The sequence below is a fragment of the Lonchura striata genome, chromosome 12 (assembly GCF_050655825.1).
Source record: "Lonchura striata isolate lonStrDom1 chromosome 12, ASM5065582v1, whole genome shotgun sequence".
In the NCBI taxonomy this organism is placed as follows: domain Eukaryota; kingdom Metazoa; phylum Chordata; class Aves; order Passeriformes; family Estrildidae; genus Lonchura; species Lonchura striata.
This window is the reverse complement of record NC_140714.1, coordinates 16,670,702-16,687,176: the sequence shown is the minus strand read 5'-3', so window position 1 is coordinate 16,687,176 and position 16,475 is coordinate 16,670,702. Positions and strand designations below refer to the sequence as shown.

Genomic DNA, 16,475 nt, shown 5'->3' with positions numbered 1-16,475 from the left:
TGCTCAGCCACTGTCAGAGACCACCCCACATCACACAGAATATTGTCTTGGGGAAAAAGGGAAGACACCATTACCCACAGTACTGCATAAAATTCCCAATAAACCCCATGTTCTAGTTTTCCCCTTTGTCAAAAAGAACTGTACAGCTTAAGAACAGGTAGAAAGAAGTGAGAGAGAACATAGCAAGGACTGAATAAGGACTTTTATGTGAATGATTGTTAACCAAGATGGGACTTCTGTACCAGGAAGGCTGAAAGGGTGAAGAGGGGATAAATGACAGAGGGTGCACAGGGAACTGTTGCTATTCACCTCTTCCAGTTCAAAAAGCAGAGCAGTGTCAAATGAAGCAGCAAAATTCAAAGCACAATTAAAGTACCTTTCCACACAGTGCACAAACTGTGAAACTCCTCATGAGATACTGTGAGTGACAGCAATTAAATAATCACTCAAGCCCCAAAGCCAAGAGGACAGATGTGTGCATGTGTCCCACCCTCGGCTCTGTAAGGCCGTGTCCCAGGCAGCGCCGGAGCCTGGGGAAAGCTCCAGCCCCGCCTGCAGCCGCAGGACACCGGGCATGGGACGGCGCTGGAATCCCGGGATTATCAGGGAGTCACCGCCCGAGTTCTGCCGTCCCGTGCCAGTGACTGCTTTGGGAGCTCACCTGAACACCGGGATGGCAAAGAGGAGAGCACAACGCAGAGAAACGCTGAGTCAGCTTTCACCCTTTCACCGGTGTCATTGTTTCAGTTTGTGGTTTCAGTTTTGCGATGATATATTTTAAAATGTATCTTGCTCTTGTAATTCTTTCCAATTCATGTTCCTGTGTCCCAGCCTCCCCACCCAGTATCATCTGGGCTGCAATGCTGCCACTGATCATTTCTGTTCCCAAATGCATGTCAATGCCCTGATAACCACAGTGATAGAAATGTGTCACAATTGTCACAGCAACGGTGGGAAAACTCAGGACAACAACAGGGAAACACCAGAACTACCCAGCCCAACACATCCAGCTGCTCATTCCCTTAAAACATCTTTTTCTTAGCATTTGCTCAAAGTTATGCAATGAACTGACAGGACTATATGGCTTCTCATGCACTTATTTTTTTAACCTATTTCTACACATTTCACTGAAGACTACAAAAATATTTTGATCTTGCATAATACTCTATTTACACTACACAATATCAGTTCAGCTCATGAGTAATTTGTTTATTTTCATAAAGGAACAGAGCCCTTTCCCTCCTCACTGTTCAAAATGTAACAATGAAAATCAGAAGAACTTATTTAAGTGAGGGCTGAGAAACAAAATCAGTTCAAGAGCTTTCCATGTTTACATTGTTTCTTTTTCTTTCTCCAAATCTAAACTATGTGTCTCAAAATCATTAAATAGGGCTTTTAAAAATTTATTATTTATTTCCCAAGTTTTCACATCCACAATAGAAATCATTAACACTGGAACAGATCCAACATGCTAAACCACATTTTGATTTTTCTTTCTCATAAGATGTTGGTAAGGCCATGATTTAATGGACTCTATGGGTTAATCGGGGAGGGGGGGGGAGCATGGGGGGGGGGGCGAAATTGTAATTTTTTGAATTTTCAACACATCTCCATTTACGAAAGATAGATCTTGGACTTCATGGCAGTTTTTTCCAACTCATTGTTAATATTATCTGCCTTATTAAAATTCTGGTAGCTTGCAATATTTTTAGATGACACTTGCAGAACATGAGTTTCAGGTTAAAGTATGTCATTTAATTTTTATAAAAAATTACTGAGTGTACTACACTCAGCATGCAGTTATTCAGATTATGCACTGACCATCCTCAGTAGACCTTCAATTAAACCCATTTCAGGAGGAATGGCAGGGAGAACACAGGGGAGAGGCACAGCTGCAGTTGTAGTGCTCCTTACCCAAAATACCTTGACAAGGTAATCACACTGAGCAGACAGTGAATTGTGTTCTGTGCTACAAACGTCAAAGTTCTCAAGTTCTCTGATGGGTAATTTATGCTTTGTAACACATAAGCATGTTTTAAACTCACACCTCTACCACACCAGCTAAGAATTTGGAGTATGTGTTTTCTTAGGGTAAACACAAACTCTGAAATTTCACAGTCCTTATACAGCATTTTGTATTCAACTACTACTCATTGTCACCAGTTAACACAGAACACAAGTCAGTCCCTGAGCTTAAGACTGATTAGTATTAAAGATTTAATTAAATACTAGATCAATATTAAATTATCTAGTATTTAATATTTAAGAAAATAATGTAATTACTCCAAACTGATAAACTAATATTATGATATGCATGTATCTTTCCCAAAAATAATTTTTCCATTAATCCAGCTAATAACAGTGCCTAGTATGACACAACATATGCTAGGTTTAAGAGCTGAATAAGATAAAGTTTATTTTCTTCCCTGTAATATTGTCCCTAGATGACAATAAAGGCTCCATGTAACCAAGAGCCACCAGGTGAGACCAAAGATGGTTCTAAATCCAATATCTTTTCCCTAACAGAGGCTAAAACAAGGAGGGGAAGGAAGGGTATTAGAACAGGGCAAGGATGTGGCTTTCTCCAACTTGAGACATCTGTGGACTGGGCCTTCCTAAAAGAAGGTTTTTATTTGTATTAATTTTATATATGTACTTAGTAGTATTTTCTATATGTTTTCTTCTATGGAGCCACCCAAATGTTGTGGAACCACATCAACTTTTAACAGCCCCATCAGCCCAGAACTCCACACGACTCTTCCATCACACAGAAATGGGGGTTCACTTGTTTGGCTCCTATGTCACCAACACTCCCAGGAATTGTATTAAACAAGTGAACCAACAATTTTTACTCCATGGTATTTGTGTTTTGAGAATTTTCGAAGCTACCTTTGCTTAATAATGTATTTTCCAAGAAGAGCAGATGTGGAGTTTTTGCATTTAAGGATGGCAGAGGGAACAATCTCCAGGCTAGGGCAGGATGACCAGGCAGAAAAACCAGCACTGACACAAATTATCTCACAGAGGACAAGAGAGAGGTGAGATTTAGCTTTACCTTTCTGTGAGGCAACCGTGTTGCACAACCACGCCTACGGGCAGCACTGAATTAATACTTCCCAAACCTCCCCATACCTTCCAGTCTGGGCCCCTCTCAGAACCACAAACCTTTTCCCAGCAAAATGGAGTAGTTCTTGAACACAAAAAATTGTGGGTTTAATAATTTAAGCTAATAAGATGTAGTTTATGATGAAAAAAATCCTTTCACATTTTTATAACAAAGCTAAAGGCCAATATGATTAATTTTTTCCTTTGTGGAACTGCTTGATTAAACCTGGCAGCTTCACAGACTGCACAGTTATAGTCTGATAATATTTGACAAGGGAACAGAACCATGAGGAAATTAAAAGAAAAATATATCCATTTTATTCTACAAATACCTACAATAATGGTTTCACCCTCACAATACACCTTCCAAGTATTTAAATTATTAATTGTGGGTGAGGGTTTCAATTATTTGCCAGAAATTAATCAGAGACTTGCAGATTTATTTGCAAGTCCAGGTCTCATTCAGTTAAGTATGTTCAGAAAGAACACCAGGAACAGACCCCAGGTCCAGCACTTCTAAAACATTCCTCTGTTTAAGCAAGATGACAACATGAATAATTTTGATATGGAAGAGAGGATATATCCAATTACACCTTAAAAACCAAAATAAAAGATGATTTTTTTGCGGAAGGGGCATTTTTCGCAGAGTGTACTGGTACACATGACAAAGAACAGGGCTCTAATCCGATTGGAATTGCCAGGCACTAATGTAATACACACACACAAAAAAGATTATCAAAAGCTGATTAAAAGCCATCCAAACATTACAATCGAAGAGTACAGATTAAACAAAAGACATGATTTAGAAGAGGGCTAAATTTTTTTTGACCTTATTAATGGTCTTTATGAACTTTTATGCCAAATCTTGATGAAGAAGAATATACTTCAGAACTGAAAGCAAGGGATTACACTTTGGGTTCTGTGTATTGCAAAAATTACAGTACAATTAAGCAAAGGTATTTCAGGCTGCTTGGGGAGCAGTGGCAGTTGCTAGGCAGCATCTGCTCCTGTCAGAGATGCTTCTTTCTTTGTGCAGTACAGAACCTCAGCCAGGAATACTGCCACCAATGGATTATTCCAAGGCAGCTTACTGCCATCACATGGCATCTGCAAAGTGCTCACCCGCTGCCTAGCAACACCGCCTCTTTCTACTGAGTCATACCAGCACCAGGACAATATTCCTGCAAAAAAAGAAACAGATGCCTGAAAAGAAAGGTGATCATTCAGTAGCAGAGCAAAGGATTGCAAGCATCCTTCCACTGCCCTCCAAGATAAAAATAGAGATTGGACTCAAAAATCATGAGCTGTTTAAAATAGTTTTGCAGGTGGCAGGAGGTGGGAGAAAAGTAATGGACCAAAAGCCCACAGTATTGTCCACTGCCTTAGCTGTGCTAAGGAACTGGTCTCGAGCTCCCAGCTTCACCAGGATCTATCCTGTTACTTCATCCTCATCCTGTCACTCTATTCCATCAGTTCATTCACCCATACATCATTCCCTCTATGCAGGAAGCAATGCAGCAGGCTTTTTCTCCCTTTTAAAGAGAGGCAAAGGCTGTTTCAGTTTCTGAAACCCTCTCCCTCTTTCCAATATGCAGCTGGCAAAGAGAACACTGAGCACACTCTGCCCAGAGAGGTGAGGAGCTGCTCTGCACTGCTGCATTCCACACGCTGCAAACGTGAGCCTGTTGAACTCTTAACTGTTCAACACCAGGAAACAAGGGAAGAAACCAATCAGGTTTTGACTCTCCTGAAGGGTGGAGATTGCACCACCCCTCCAGGCACCCTGCTACAGGGCTTTCCCACATGCACTGTGGGACTGGAATTTGCCCCCACGGCTCCTCCTTTTACCCTGCAGCTCTGAGAAGTGCCTGGTCCTGTCATCTCTGTACCTCCTAGACAGCAGCTATCCATGAGCCAACCCTTTCCTATGCTCCACTTCAAAGGCTGTACCACCTGGATGCTACAGACCTTCCTCTCATTCCCCTGTGTTCCCACCTCCTCACCTCACCCCTTGTACTGCGAGGTGCAGCCCCAGAGCAACTGAAGGAGGAAAAGATAATTTCCATCACCACGCTGGTACAGTCAGGGATGTGGCTACCTAGAGGAGAACACCACTGGCTCATGTTCACACGTGCAAAACCTAAGGGATCACTCCACAGCACCTTCCAGGCCATCCCATTTTGCACAGGCTACAGAGTGAGACTTTCAGACCTCCTGTCTATCTGTTAAATAGGTTCTTAATAAAGCTACCTGGGCATTTATGGTCAGTTTGCACATTTTCCACGAGCAGCAGGAAGGGAAGGATAGGGCAGATTTATAAAAGTATATTTACCAGCATCTAGCTCCTGCATTTTAGCTGAAAATTCTATAAATAGGGCCAGCCTATACAGGCTGTCACACAAGAACTTTGCTGAAGACATCTATGAAACCTATCAATCCACCCATAAGAACTTTGACTTTTTTGGTTTGCAACTAAAATACAAGAAAAGACAAATAGCATTTGAAGATGCTTTCTTTTCATGATTTTAACTCTTCCAATCTTGACTGAAGCAAACATGCATTATTTAATGCTATCAACATCATATGAGATGTTGGGGAAATCCTCCTTTTCTCTTTCTGTGTCCTCCACACAGGTTTATTTTATTATTATAATTACTGTTTATTTTGCTATTATTTGTTTTTAGTTAATAAACTATTTTTCCCTATATAAAGGAGAATATGGTCTTCTGGCAGAAAGATAGTCACTCCAGTAGTGGGGAGACAAAGCCAAAACAAAACCAAACAAGCCCAACAAGTAGTTGCAGTTTGGGCCCTTGCTGTAATGAAGGGAGAGAAGCCTATTTCCTACCTCCTCTGCCCCAGAGTCCAAACAGAAGCTGCTTCTGCAAGACCAGTGCTTGAAACACAATCTTCCTTGGCATAAACCCCTTGGACCACAAAGATTACCAAACACTTACCTGTTAAAAAGAAAAACAAGTGGCTCCTCCCCTCAGATCAGTGCACTGGGAAGGGCTGAGCTGGAGCAGCAGGCAGGAGGATGGATGAAGGGATGTGTCACCCTGATTCTTAAGACTTTCTAAAGCCTTCTGAGTTTATATTCTTTTGGAGAATTTTCCCACACAATTTCTGTAAACAACATATTGTTTACATTCTTTTATGGAGGTAAAGAACACTTGATGTACTAGTGGTTTATCCAATGTCTTTGGAGAGGTGGCCCATTCACTCTCCAATCCAATGTCACCTTTAGGAAAGTATAAAAGACGGAGTCAGAGAATAAACTTGCTTCTTTACCTAGCAAATAGCAGGTGGCTCACGTCGTGCTTTCACGTGTCCTATAGCAACAGGGATGGGTGGGTGGATGGAGATCACTGTGCACTGCCAGGGGAGCTTCCCCAGCAGTCAAGTTTCCAGTGGATGTTCTGCACACACAGCCAAGCCAAGCACAGCAGTGCCAGGACCTTTCCAGGTCTCAGGACAGCTCCCTCCACTCGAACAAGGCCCTGCTGGAGGAATGGCCTCACAGAATCACCTTTAAACAGAGGCACAAGCATGGAGAGGATTCCTCTCATTGCTCATCATGCCAGGCCCATGGGTAGTGTCCAGCTCCATTCTGACAGCACCAGATGTCAGGGCAAGATTATGTCACAAAAACATTCATCCTCCTCTAACAGGTCCAGCAGAACTACACTGTTGTATCTATGGTTTATCAAAATTCAGGTTGCCAATCATTCAGATTGTGTGCATTTAGAGAGAGAAACAAAACGCAAAGATACACCAAAGTTCAAACTACAGTTTTCAGTAACCCTTTTTTCCAGTAATTCATATATTTTTGAATTACTTGTCACACTCTGGCTGAGCCTACTCTCTGTCCATACAACACAGACACACACACACACAAAGCAGTGCCTAGGTGAAGTGGGCAGCTTTCTAAAGATACTTCCACAGGCATTTTTCTCCACAAAGGAAGAGGTGGGTGAAACAGAAACATCTCCTCCTATCCCCCCACATCCAGGCTCAGTTACTGGAAACACACATGGCTCCTTACAGGGAGTATCCAGCACTGAGATATTCTCCTATGAAAGGTTCTCTGCTCCCTTCACCCCTTGTTTGGGAAGCCCACATCGCACCCAACCCAGCAAAGCAAAGGACCACACGCACCGACACCCCAACAGTCACATATTGCTTGCAACTGCCTTCTATTGAACAGTTCTGGGTTTCTCTGACAGGAGTCCAAGGGTTCCTTTATCAGGTTCAGAAGACTAAAAGTGCAGGTACCCATAAGCGTCTTGTTCACAAACACTTTCAGAGGGAAGAAGGGTCCTGCTGCTCAAAAACACAGCCACAAGAGGTTTCCAGAACAGTGAGGCACCTGCCAAAGCACTCTGTGCTACACTCAGGCACCTTGGGTAGCTCAGGGACTTGCATTCAACAAAAAGAAAATAATTCAGCACTCCATCAACTGCCTACTGCCAACACTAAAAGCATTTAGTGCCCAAGCTTCTTTGTACTGAAATAAAAATAAAGGTTTGTCTAGATGTTTCAGAGAACATCAGCTTACCTCTGAAAGCACAAAGGCCTGCTTTTAATCACCAAGAGTTAGCTGGCACCACTTGTCATAAGCTTTTCTTAAGGCTTAATATCCAGAAAGACTCAAGAAAAGAAAAAGTAGTTAAAAGCTGAAGAGGGATGGAGGGAAGTCTTATCCCTGGAATAAGTAATCACCTCACAACTGCACTGGAAAGCACTCAGGCTGCTCAAAGCCTCAGTTCCCAGCCTTCCAAATCCATTCCCTAAGTTTGGACTAAGGACTTATTTTTTGAACAAAACTAAAACATGTCTAAGAGGAAGGAATTATGACCAAAAAACTTCAGAGATGTTTCTTCAGAGATCCTTTCAGGATCTCAGAAGACCTCACAAAGTTCATTTTGACATGGAAAAACTTGAACAGAGGTTTGATTCTAACATCAGGCACTTGAGTGAGATACTTTGTATTGCCTTGATGTTCAGTGAGCAGACAGATTTTGAAACAGAACAAAGGGAGAAATGTTGTGAGATTAAGGTTGATTCATAACTTAAAAACAATCAGTGGAAAGACCACTGTCAATCACAACTGGTTTTGGACCGAAATCCCATGGTATGCTTCCTTTGGCCTCTTCCCACATGCATAGTACAGCTGAGAGAAGAACACAACAAACTTAGTAACCACACTTATTAAAAAAAAATTTCTCTGGAGAAGGAGGGAAAATTTGCATCAGTCTCTTCAAGAGCTAAATCATTTTCCACAGACTTCCTGTTCTTTGGTGTTTTCACACCCACATCAGAAAAGTGCTCCTATTTTTCAAGAGAACAAATCTATGGAATACATATGGCCACCAATAACACCAGTTGCTGGACCCATCAGGCAGTTACAGCTCTTCTGTATGAGAACCACTTCCAAATAACTGTTTGATGTGTTAATCAGAAAAGCTAGTCTATCTACATGTCACTGTGCATATGAACATAGAAAACTTCCTGATTCCCAATTATCCCCCTCTTTTGGGTTTTGAAATGCCAGCAAATACATGGTAGAGAATTTTATAATTACAAGTTCTGGTAATAGTTCTTACATGCTTCCCTGATGTCTGAGTTGTTAAAGGCAGAATTGCTGCAAAAAAGGCTTTGCAAGGATAGTGGGACTCAATTCCAGCTGAGCTATGCCACTGGCTGTGCCCTAAGGAAGTTGCTTTCAGAGGACTAATTAAAAGTCATCCTTCCTCTATTCCCACATACAGCTGCAAACCACAACCTACACCCTCACCCCATACTCACACCCAACTTTCTACCCCCTACCCTAAGTGGTTCAAAAGAGAAATTATTTTAAATTTCCTCACTAATTTCACTCTGAACACTTGAACAATGAAGTTAAACCCAAAGCACATGGGAAACACCTGATAGAACCTCATTAACCTTTTTTTTTCATCAAGTCAGAAACTTTTAATCTGCACTACTATGCACAGAAATTCCAGTTTCAAGTTCTTCCCCACTCAGTCCTGTTTCCATTAAACAAGCAGGAAAAGTTGTCCAAGTTTGCCAACTCACATCACCAAATGTCGCTTGTTACTGGATGCATTGTTAGGTGAGGGCAGAAAGCCTGAACACCAAAATATTTTCACCCTTAGAAAATCATTCTAAAAACAAAATCTCTTCTGTGCTGGGGATAAGCTTGAGGAGGAAGTGCTTTTGTCCCCACCCTGCTGGCCAGTGGCTGAAGTCTTGCAGGTCTTAACTGAATACCTAATACAGCACAATAACAAAGAAACAGAAAAAAACACATCAAATCATCTAAATTTAAACCCCACAGTGCACTGCTATCACTTCTTACTCCAGGATCACCCCCACACTCCCATACAAGCCATGCAATGAACTGTCAAACATACACATCTCACTTCTTGCCTTTGCGAGTAATTTGCCTCTCAACTTCATTCCTCCTGTATTTAGAAAGCTTTGGCTAATTTCTACTGCAAATGCATTTGTGGACAACTAGTATTTGGATAATCTCAAAGTAGACAGGTTAATTCTCATCCAATTCTGCAAATCAGCTCTTCATGAGAGCTGGTCTAACCACAATGTCTTTGGCTTAGTCTCTTCTGGGACAGACAAGCCAAAATATATTAATTTCTTGCCACAAAACAGGACATTTAATCTCCAAGTTCTATCAGCACCCACAGAATTCCAGATTTACCCTACTCTGGAGCTCACCTTGCCCACCACATTTAATAACACTTTGGTAACCTCTCCTCTCTGTATGATAGTATCCCATCAGATGCATCTTGGGAGCTGCTCTTTTCCAGAGACATTTCAAGGTGTGATTCATTTCCCATCCAGTTAAATAACACATATACATTTCCTTTATGATCCCTGACTGACAAATTCCTTTGCTCATTCTTAAGGCCTACAGGTAAAAAAAAAAGGCCCTTAGGAGTAAAGTACTGAACAGAAAATTACTCCAATCCCTGGATCATCCCATTTTCCTGAGCAAGTCCCCAGGTACCTGTACCACCTCCCAAAGCAGTGGAGCACAGAAGGTTTCAAAGTGCATCCCTGCACGTAGCTTTGGTTCCAAGACAGCCCTGAAGAATATCCTTAGTCACCTCCCTCCTGCTGCCAGACAATTACATCCCCTGGCACAGGGACACAGGAGAGAAAATGAAATATAACCTAGGTCCCTAGCACAGCACCTGATGCAAGGATTGAGATTGCTTCCCATATAAAAACAATGAGCATTTTCCTAATTTGGGAGAGGGACTTTACCTCTCTGTAACTTTTCGTTTTTAAACCTGTAACAAACCACTCAAGTGAGCGAGTGAAACCACAGTGCCACTCATAACCCCCTTCAGCAGCTGCCTCTTGTGTGAACAGCTAAGGCAGGGTCTTGTGCCAAAAGCCCTGAGCAAGGAAGGCTTTCCTAAGTTCTGCAGTCCTGTTTTGATGAGCATAAATATGAACTGGAAGTGTGCAAGCCAAGGTTTAGTGACAAGGGGGGAAAAAAATAAAATCAAGATACTGATCAAAAAGCTGCAGTACAAAACCGTAACTAGGACATTGTGATGTTCCATCCCTTCTTAGTAAGAACAAGGGAAAGTTTAGTTGTATGTACTTATGCTTATGGATTTATTTTTCATTGTTACAAAGTAAGCAGTGGAAAAAAAATTAAAAAGCATTTCAACAGATTTTAACCCTAAATCTTTGAATAAACTAAGAACAGATTCTGTTGATGCAGGCAGGTTCTCCTTCTCCTCTGTGACTTAATACATATATATTTTATATGTTCAGCCATACAAACTGGCTTGTTGATACAGCATTACATTTAAAAAAAAACAAACAAACAAACAAAAAAAAAAAAACCAAAAAAGCTTTCCTGAGAGCCACTTAAATGTGCTCCTTGCACAAAAATAAAAGAGTAAAAACTGACAGCCTACTGACATAATCAGCTCTTTAGTAAACAACATTTGGCTATTGTGTAAAGATTTCTATTTAACTTTTTCTTTTAATATATGAATCTTTAATACTTACTTTTCAAGACTAAAGTAACTAAACAGATCACTTTAATAAATATTTTCTTAGAGACAGACTGCTTTAAAAATACTAAAACACTAGAGGGCTAGAGAGCATTTTCTTCAATAATCAGTTCAGAATTCTTATTAATTGTGTTCATAATTGGCCATCTTAAGCACCTGTGGAAGAACTGTCTGCTTTGCTTCAGCTAGTCTCAAGTTTTAAAAGTAGAGTTAGGATTAGAGGCACTGAATATAAGTATTTCTAAATAGAGGGGAATTACTCACAACAGCTACCAGGTAGTTGCTATAGCAGCTGAGAAATAAAATCAAAGATCTTCAAGGTTGTTAGGAGAGTGTTTAATTTATTTAGAAATATCCTGAGCAATCTTTTAATATCTTTGCTGCAGATGCATGCAGTGATTTGTATGAGAACTGGGCAATACAATGGTGTTCTACAATGCAAGTGTGGAAAACTTCTCTTGATTGCAGGTAGGCACAGAGAACTCCAGAACTGGCCAAAAGGCACCAACGTTCCCATCAGGAAATTTAACATATTCTCCTGCAGCCAAGAGCCTGTGGCAGCACATGAATATCTGCAAGCTGAGGGGCCCCAGCAAGCAGAGCAGAAATGCCTTTGATACTCCCTGGAAGCCAGTGCAGAACACAAAGCCCTTGAGCAGACAGGTGTGGGAGGGGAAAGTGGTGTCTTTCTGAAGGATCAATTCTGCAAATTATCACCTCTGAGCCAGCTACCCAGGTAGGGCAACAGAGCACAACTTACTTTCAACAAAGACAACAGCATCAGGATTAACCATTTGAAATGGCACTTTCCCTTTCCTTGGTCCACAAGAACAGCTATGCCTAGGGCCTGGATGCCCTGACGTTCCTTTCTGTTCCACCAGAAACCTCTTGGTGGTATTCCAGTTGCAGAAATAACTGATTTTTCTCCAACTCAGCTCACATCAACAGGGACAGAAAGTTTATTGCCTTAACCCAAAGGCAAATCTTAAAACTTTGCATGGTTTAGCAGGAGCACAGATAAAACATGCAGTGTTTTTTTGGACAGAGGCTCTAACCAAACCCAAACTACTAAAGCCCAAAGGCATAAGCTCAGAACAGTGAGTCATGCCAAGATTATTTTTGTACATATTACTTGTGGAATCAGGATAATTTACACTGCTATTTCTTTGCCCCCCCCCTCTTTTTTTTTTTTTTGCTAGTGCACCTCCCAGCAGCAAACCCTCAGGTCCACACTTTCTGCAGACTATTTGCTTCAAAATACACAAAAATAACCCTTCCAGCCAGCAATGACAGATCTACTTTTGAAAGACTGATATGCCACTCTTCACTTGTAGTAACTAAACTCCAGATATAAGCAGCATTTTTCACCTATTTTCCTTCTCTGGAGGATTATCAACAAATTTCAATTACAGGAAAAGTAATTAAAGCTACTCAAGAATAAAAAAAGCTTGCCTAGAGATCACCAAAACTTGCACAGCTCAGCCCTACCTACAGGTGTGTTGTTTGCAAAATAAAAATCCCCATCCTTAGAGGAATATTCTCCAGCCCAGGGAACATCATTGAAATCACACTTGTTTTCATTCACTGCTCTCCCTTCCACATGCCTCTTCCAGACTTGTTTACAACCCGACTGGAGATTTCCCAGCTTTTCATTTCAAATATCTGCATAAAAAAATTAGTTCACCTGTTTTTTTGGATCAAGGTAAAACAAGGATTTTCTTATTTGAGCACATGGGCCAAACACAAGAACAAACACTGAATATCAAACCCTGCAACACGGCAAAGAAAAACAACAGAAACGTACGAAAACAACAAAGATTTGGAAGACAGGTAATGATTTTCTGAAGCATCCATTACAACTATAGCAGACAGAGGTGGCCTCTGCCCAGCAGATGAGGTATGAAAAAAGTAAAAGCATCAACTACATTAAAAAAACCTCAGCAAAATAACACCTTCGTATTCCTGAAGCATCCAGCTGGGATGTAACAGGGCTTGTTAACTTCAGATACTCCCAGTGACCAGACACAACAACAGGATTGGAAGCAATGACTTCCAGGTGTTCTTTTCTGCCACTTGTTTATATTACCCTACACTTACAGGTTCTCATCTGATGCTGCATTTGATTTTATTTTTAAACAAAAGTGATTTTCTTCATCTCTCTTTACTATGAAGACAAGTGGGATGTACTAAGCAAAATATTTGCTGTACAAGATGAAAAATTAACAAGACGGGTTTTTTTATTATTAAAGTAACAAAAAGCATTTTAACAAAGAAGCATTAAGGCTTCTAATTCTCACGAGTTAATTGCCAAAATCCCACTTTAACAGTTCTGGTTAACAGATCATGTAGCAAATTTGTTGATACTATTTTAAATATTTTGTAGAAATCAATCATCACTACACACGGTGGAACTTAAAAATCAATACGCACAACTGATAACTATAAATTTAATGAGGCGTTTAAGTAACTAATCAGGGTAGCAGTAGTAGCCTTTATTATTATAAAACAAGTCAACAGTTAAAAAAAAATTAAATCGAAATGAGCAAAAGCAAAGTAAAAGGAATTCTGTATCTTCCACTTCATTAGAGGTAACATTTCCGCTCTTATCAGGGATTTATACGCTAAAACAACAAACCAAAGCCGCCAACGGCGATGCCTCAGATTAGAGCAACCACGATGCCAGACGCCTGTAAAATCTGCTTTGCCGAGGCGAGGAGCAAGCAGCGCAGCCCGCACGCTCAGCGGCCCCGCCGCAGCCCCGCGGCCGGGCAGGTGCAGCACCGACGCCCCCTAAAGACACCGCGGCGCCGCCGGCCCCTTCCCAACTCCATCCACGCATCGCCTCGCTCCGCAGATGGAAACGCAGGGAAAAGGGAACCGCGCGCTTAAGTAGATTAAGGGCTCAGCAACTCGTTTTCTGATTATTCCTGCGATCCCGACCCCAGCGCGGGCCCCCGAACTCCGCTTGTCTCTCGCTTGGCCGCGGCGGCGCTCGGGGAGATAACGCGAACCGAGGCACACGCAGAGCGCATCCAGCGGTGCGGGCAGGGCAGGGCAGGGCAGGCGGCGCCCGCAGCCCCGCGGGCAGCGCTGCCCCATCCCGGCTCCCCCCGAGGGGCAGCCCCGGGGAGGGGAACGGCCGGCCCCACAGCCCAGCACAGCCCCCGGGGGCCGGCGGGGAGAGAGAGGAGGGGGTGCGCGGGGCGGGGGAGGGATGCGGCAGCACCTACCCACGCCGTATTTCTCCTCCTCGGTGGGACTCCACATGCTGCTGGGTGGCTCGGCCGCGGCCGCCGGTCCCCGGGCAGAGCGCGGCGGGCGGGGGGGCGCCGCTCATCGAGCGGGGGCGGCTTCTCCTCTCCCCGCGCTCAGCGGGGGCGCCGCGCCGGCAGCCCCCGCCCCACGCTCCGGCCGCGGCTGTGCTCAGGGGTCGCTTCGCCGCTGCCGGGGGGCGGGGGGAGATCGCCCCCCGCCCGCCCGGGCGGTACCGGCCGCCGCGCCGCTCCCCTCCGCGGCCGCTCGCCGCCGGCCCGGCGCCTCTCCTCGCGCGGCCCCCGCGGGTTCCGGCCCTGCCGACGCGGCGGCCCCGCGGAGCTCGGCGGCCCCGGGCCCCCTCCTCGTCGTTCCCGTTCTCCTCCTCCCGAGCCCCCGCTCCCGCCGCCGCCGCCTGAAGGACTCGGGGCTGCCGCGCCCCCCCTCGCGCTCCCGGCGGACCTGGCGCGCACGCGCGGCTCGCGCCGCCCCCCCTCCCTCCCCGCGCGGCCGCACGAGGCGCGCGCGGGCGCGAGGCGCGGGGCGGCGCGCGGCCTCTGAGGGCGGGACGGGGAGCGGCCGGGCCCGGGACATCCTCCCGCGCCCCAGCCCATCGCCGCTCCACCCCATCCCCGCCGCACCTGCCGGGAGCCCGGCCCGCAGTGCAGCACCGCGCCCGGTCGGGCTGGTCGGCAGCGGGGCCGGCCCGACCCCCGCCCGGCGCCGCGGGCTGCCCGCGACACGGCCCGGCCGCTGCCCGCCATTGCCCGAGCCCCTGGCAGCGCTCAGCTGCCCCTCGCACCGCCAGTCCCAGGCACCGCCAGCGTTTAGATCGAAATTGGGCTGATACTGTGCTCCGTTTTCTTGTCGGTATTACTAATCTCCAGAGCTTCTAAAGAGCTGGTGAAATTCGTACGGTTTCCGCAATGAGCACGTACCCAAAACGGGACACAGCCTTTAGATTTCATCTCCCAAGTTCAGCTTCCATTCCTTCCATAAAAACTGAATTTGAATTCTTCACAGCAAAGGAAAAGCTGAAATAAGTTATACAAAAGTTTTCCTGCAACTGAAATTTTACTCCCTGCAATATTCTGATGGACCAGTGCCCTTGCCCTGGTCAGAGCCTCTGCCAAAACCCTTTTTATACAGCCTTTTCAGAAACCTTTGTAAACAACTTGCTTGATTTGAAGTTTTAGGATTGCACTAAACTTTTTAACAATATAACTTCAGATGTACTCAACACTTTTAATAGAATATCTGTTCTCTGATTATATAATAAAACAGAATGGAAGTCATCAACTTGCTTTACAGAACTTGGGTTGCTGTGGAAACCTTCATTATTTATTTTTTTAACACGTGCAACTACTGTTTCCCCACCGAGCAGGGCCAGGTTTCTGTTTGGGTTTTGGTTTGGCTTTGGGATGTCGGGTTTTGTTTTCCTGTGTGGAAAGCAAACAGCAAGTGGCCAAGAACTGAGTGTGCTTGTACATTATTCATTTTAAAACACCAACTTATTCTATCCTACCTTAATTCATATTCACATTTAGGCATTTGTATTTACAATAGCTCCGTTCCTTCCCTTCCTGAGGCACTCCTACAGCATGCAGAAATAGCTTTTTGAAGGGACAAAGCATGACAAAGTCATTGAGTTGCATCTGTTGGAGATAGGCTGCTCCAGGGTTTGACAAACTGTTTTTGGTTTTTTAACTCTGTATATGTCAATGATAAATACCTTTCCATCTCTTCCAAGTACTTTGGGAACAGAAAACCTCTGCAGTGATAGGAATTGGTTAATTCTTCCAGGCTCTTTATTCCACAGTCTCAGCCCTTCAAGGATTCTTCTTGCTGCCAAGCTGACCAGTACTTTAACAGATATTTTTCTTACTTAAGAAAAAAAATACAGCATATTTTTTTTCCAAACTAAAACCATATCTGAGTTGGCTCTTCCCTTAAAATAAACTCAGAGTGAAGGTGAATTTAGGAACTGAGACCCTTCTAAATTTAGCAAACTCTGAGGAGGACACCAAAACAGCTGAACAGAATAGGACCTGCCAGGACCTA

General features: G+C 43.9%; 1 protein-coding gene across 13 annotated transcripts in view; it reads right to left on the bottom strand.

Moving 5' to 3' along the window:
- DOCK3 (dedicator of cytokinesis 3) overlaps positions 1 to 14,897 on the bottom strand; it is a 184,135-nt gene extending 169,238 nt beyond the window's left edge. For 10 of the 13 annotated variants that reach the window (XM_085590124.1, XM_085590129.1, XM_085590125.1 and 7 more), the window contains exon 1: positions 14,393 to 14,896. In XM_085590124.1, coding sequence (XP_085446250.1) covers positions 14,393 to 14,429 — 37 coding nt within the window. In that variant the 5' untranslated portion in view covers positions 14,430 to 14,896. Of the gene's footprint in view, positions 1 to 14,392 lie in introns of all 13 variants that reach the window. The other 3 variants (XM_085590130.1, XM_085590132.1, XM_085590126.1) reach the window with 1 other exon arrangement.
- Positions 14,898 to 16,475: the final 1,578 nt, after the last annotated feature.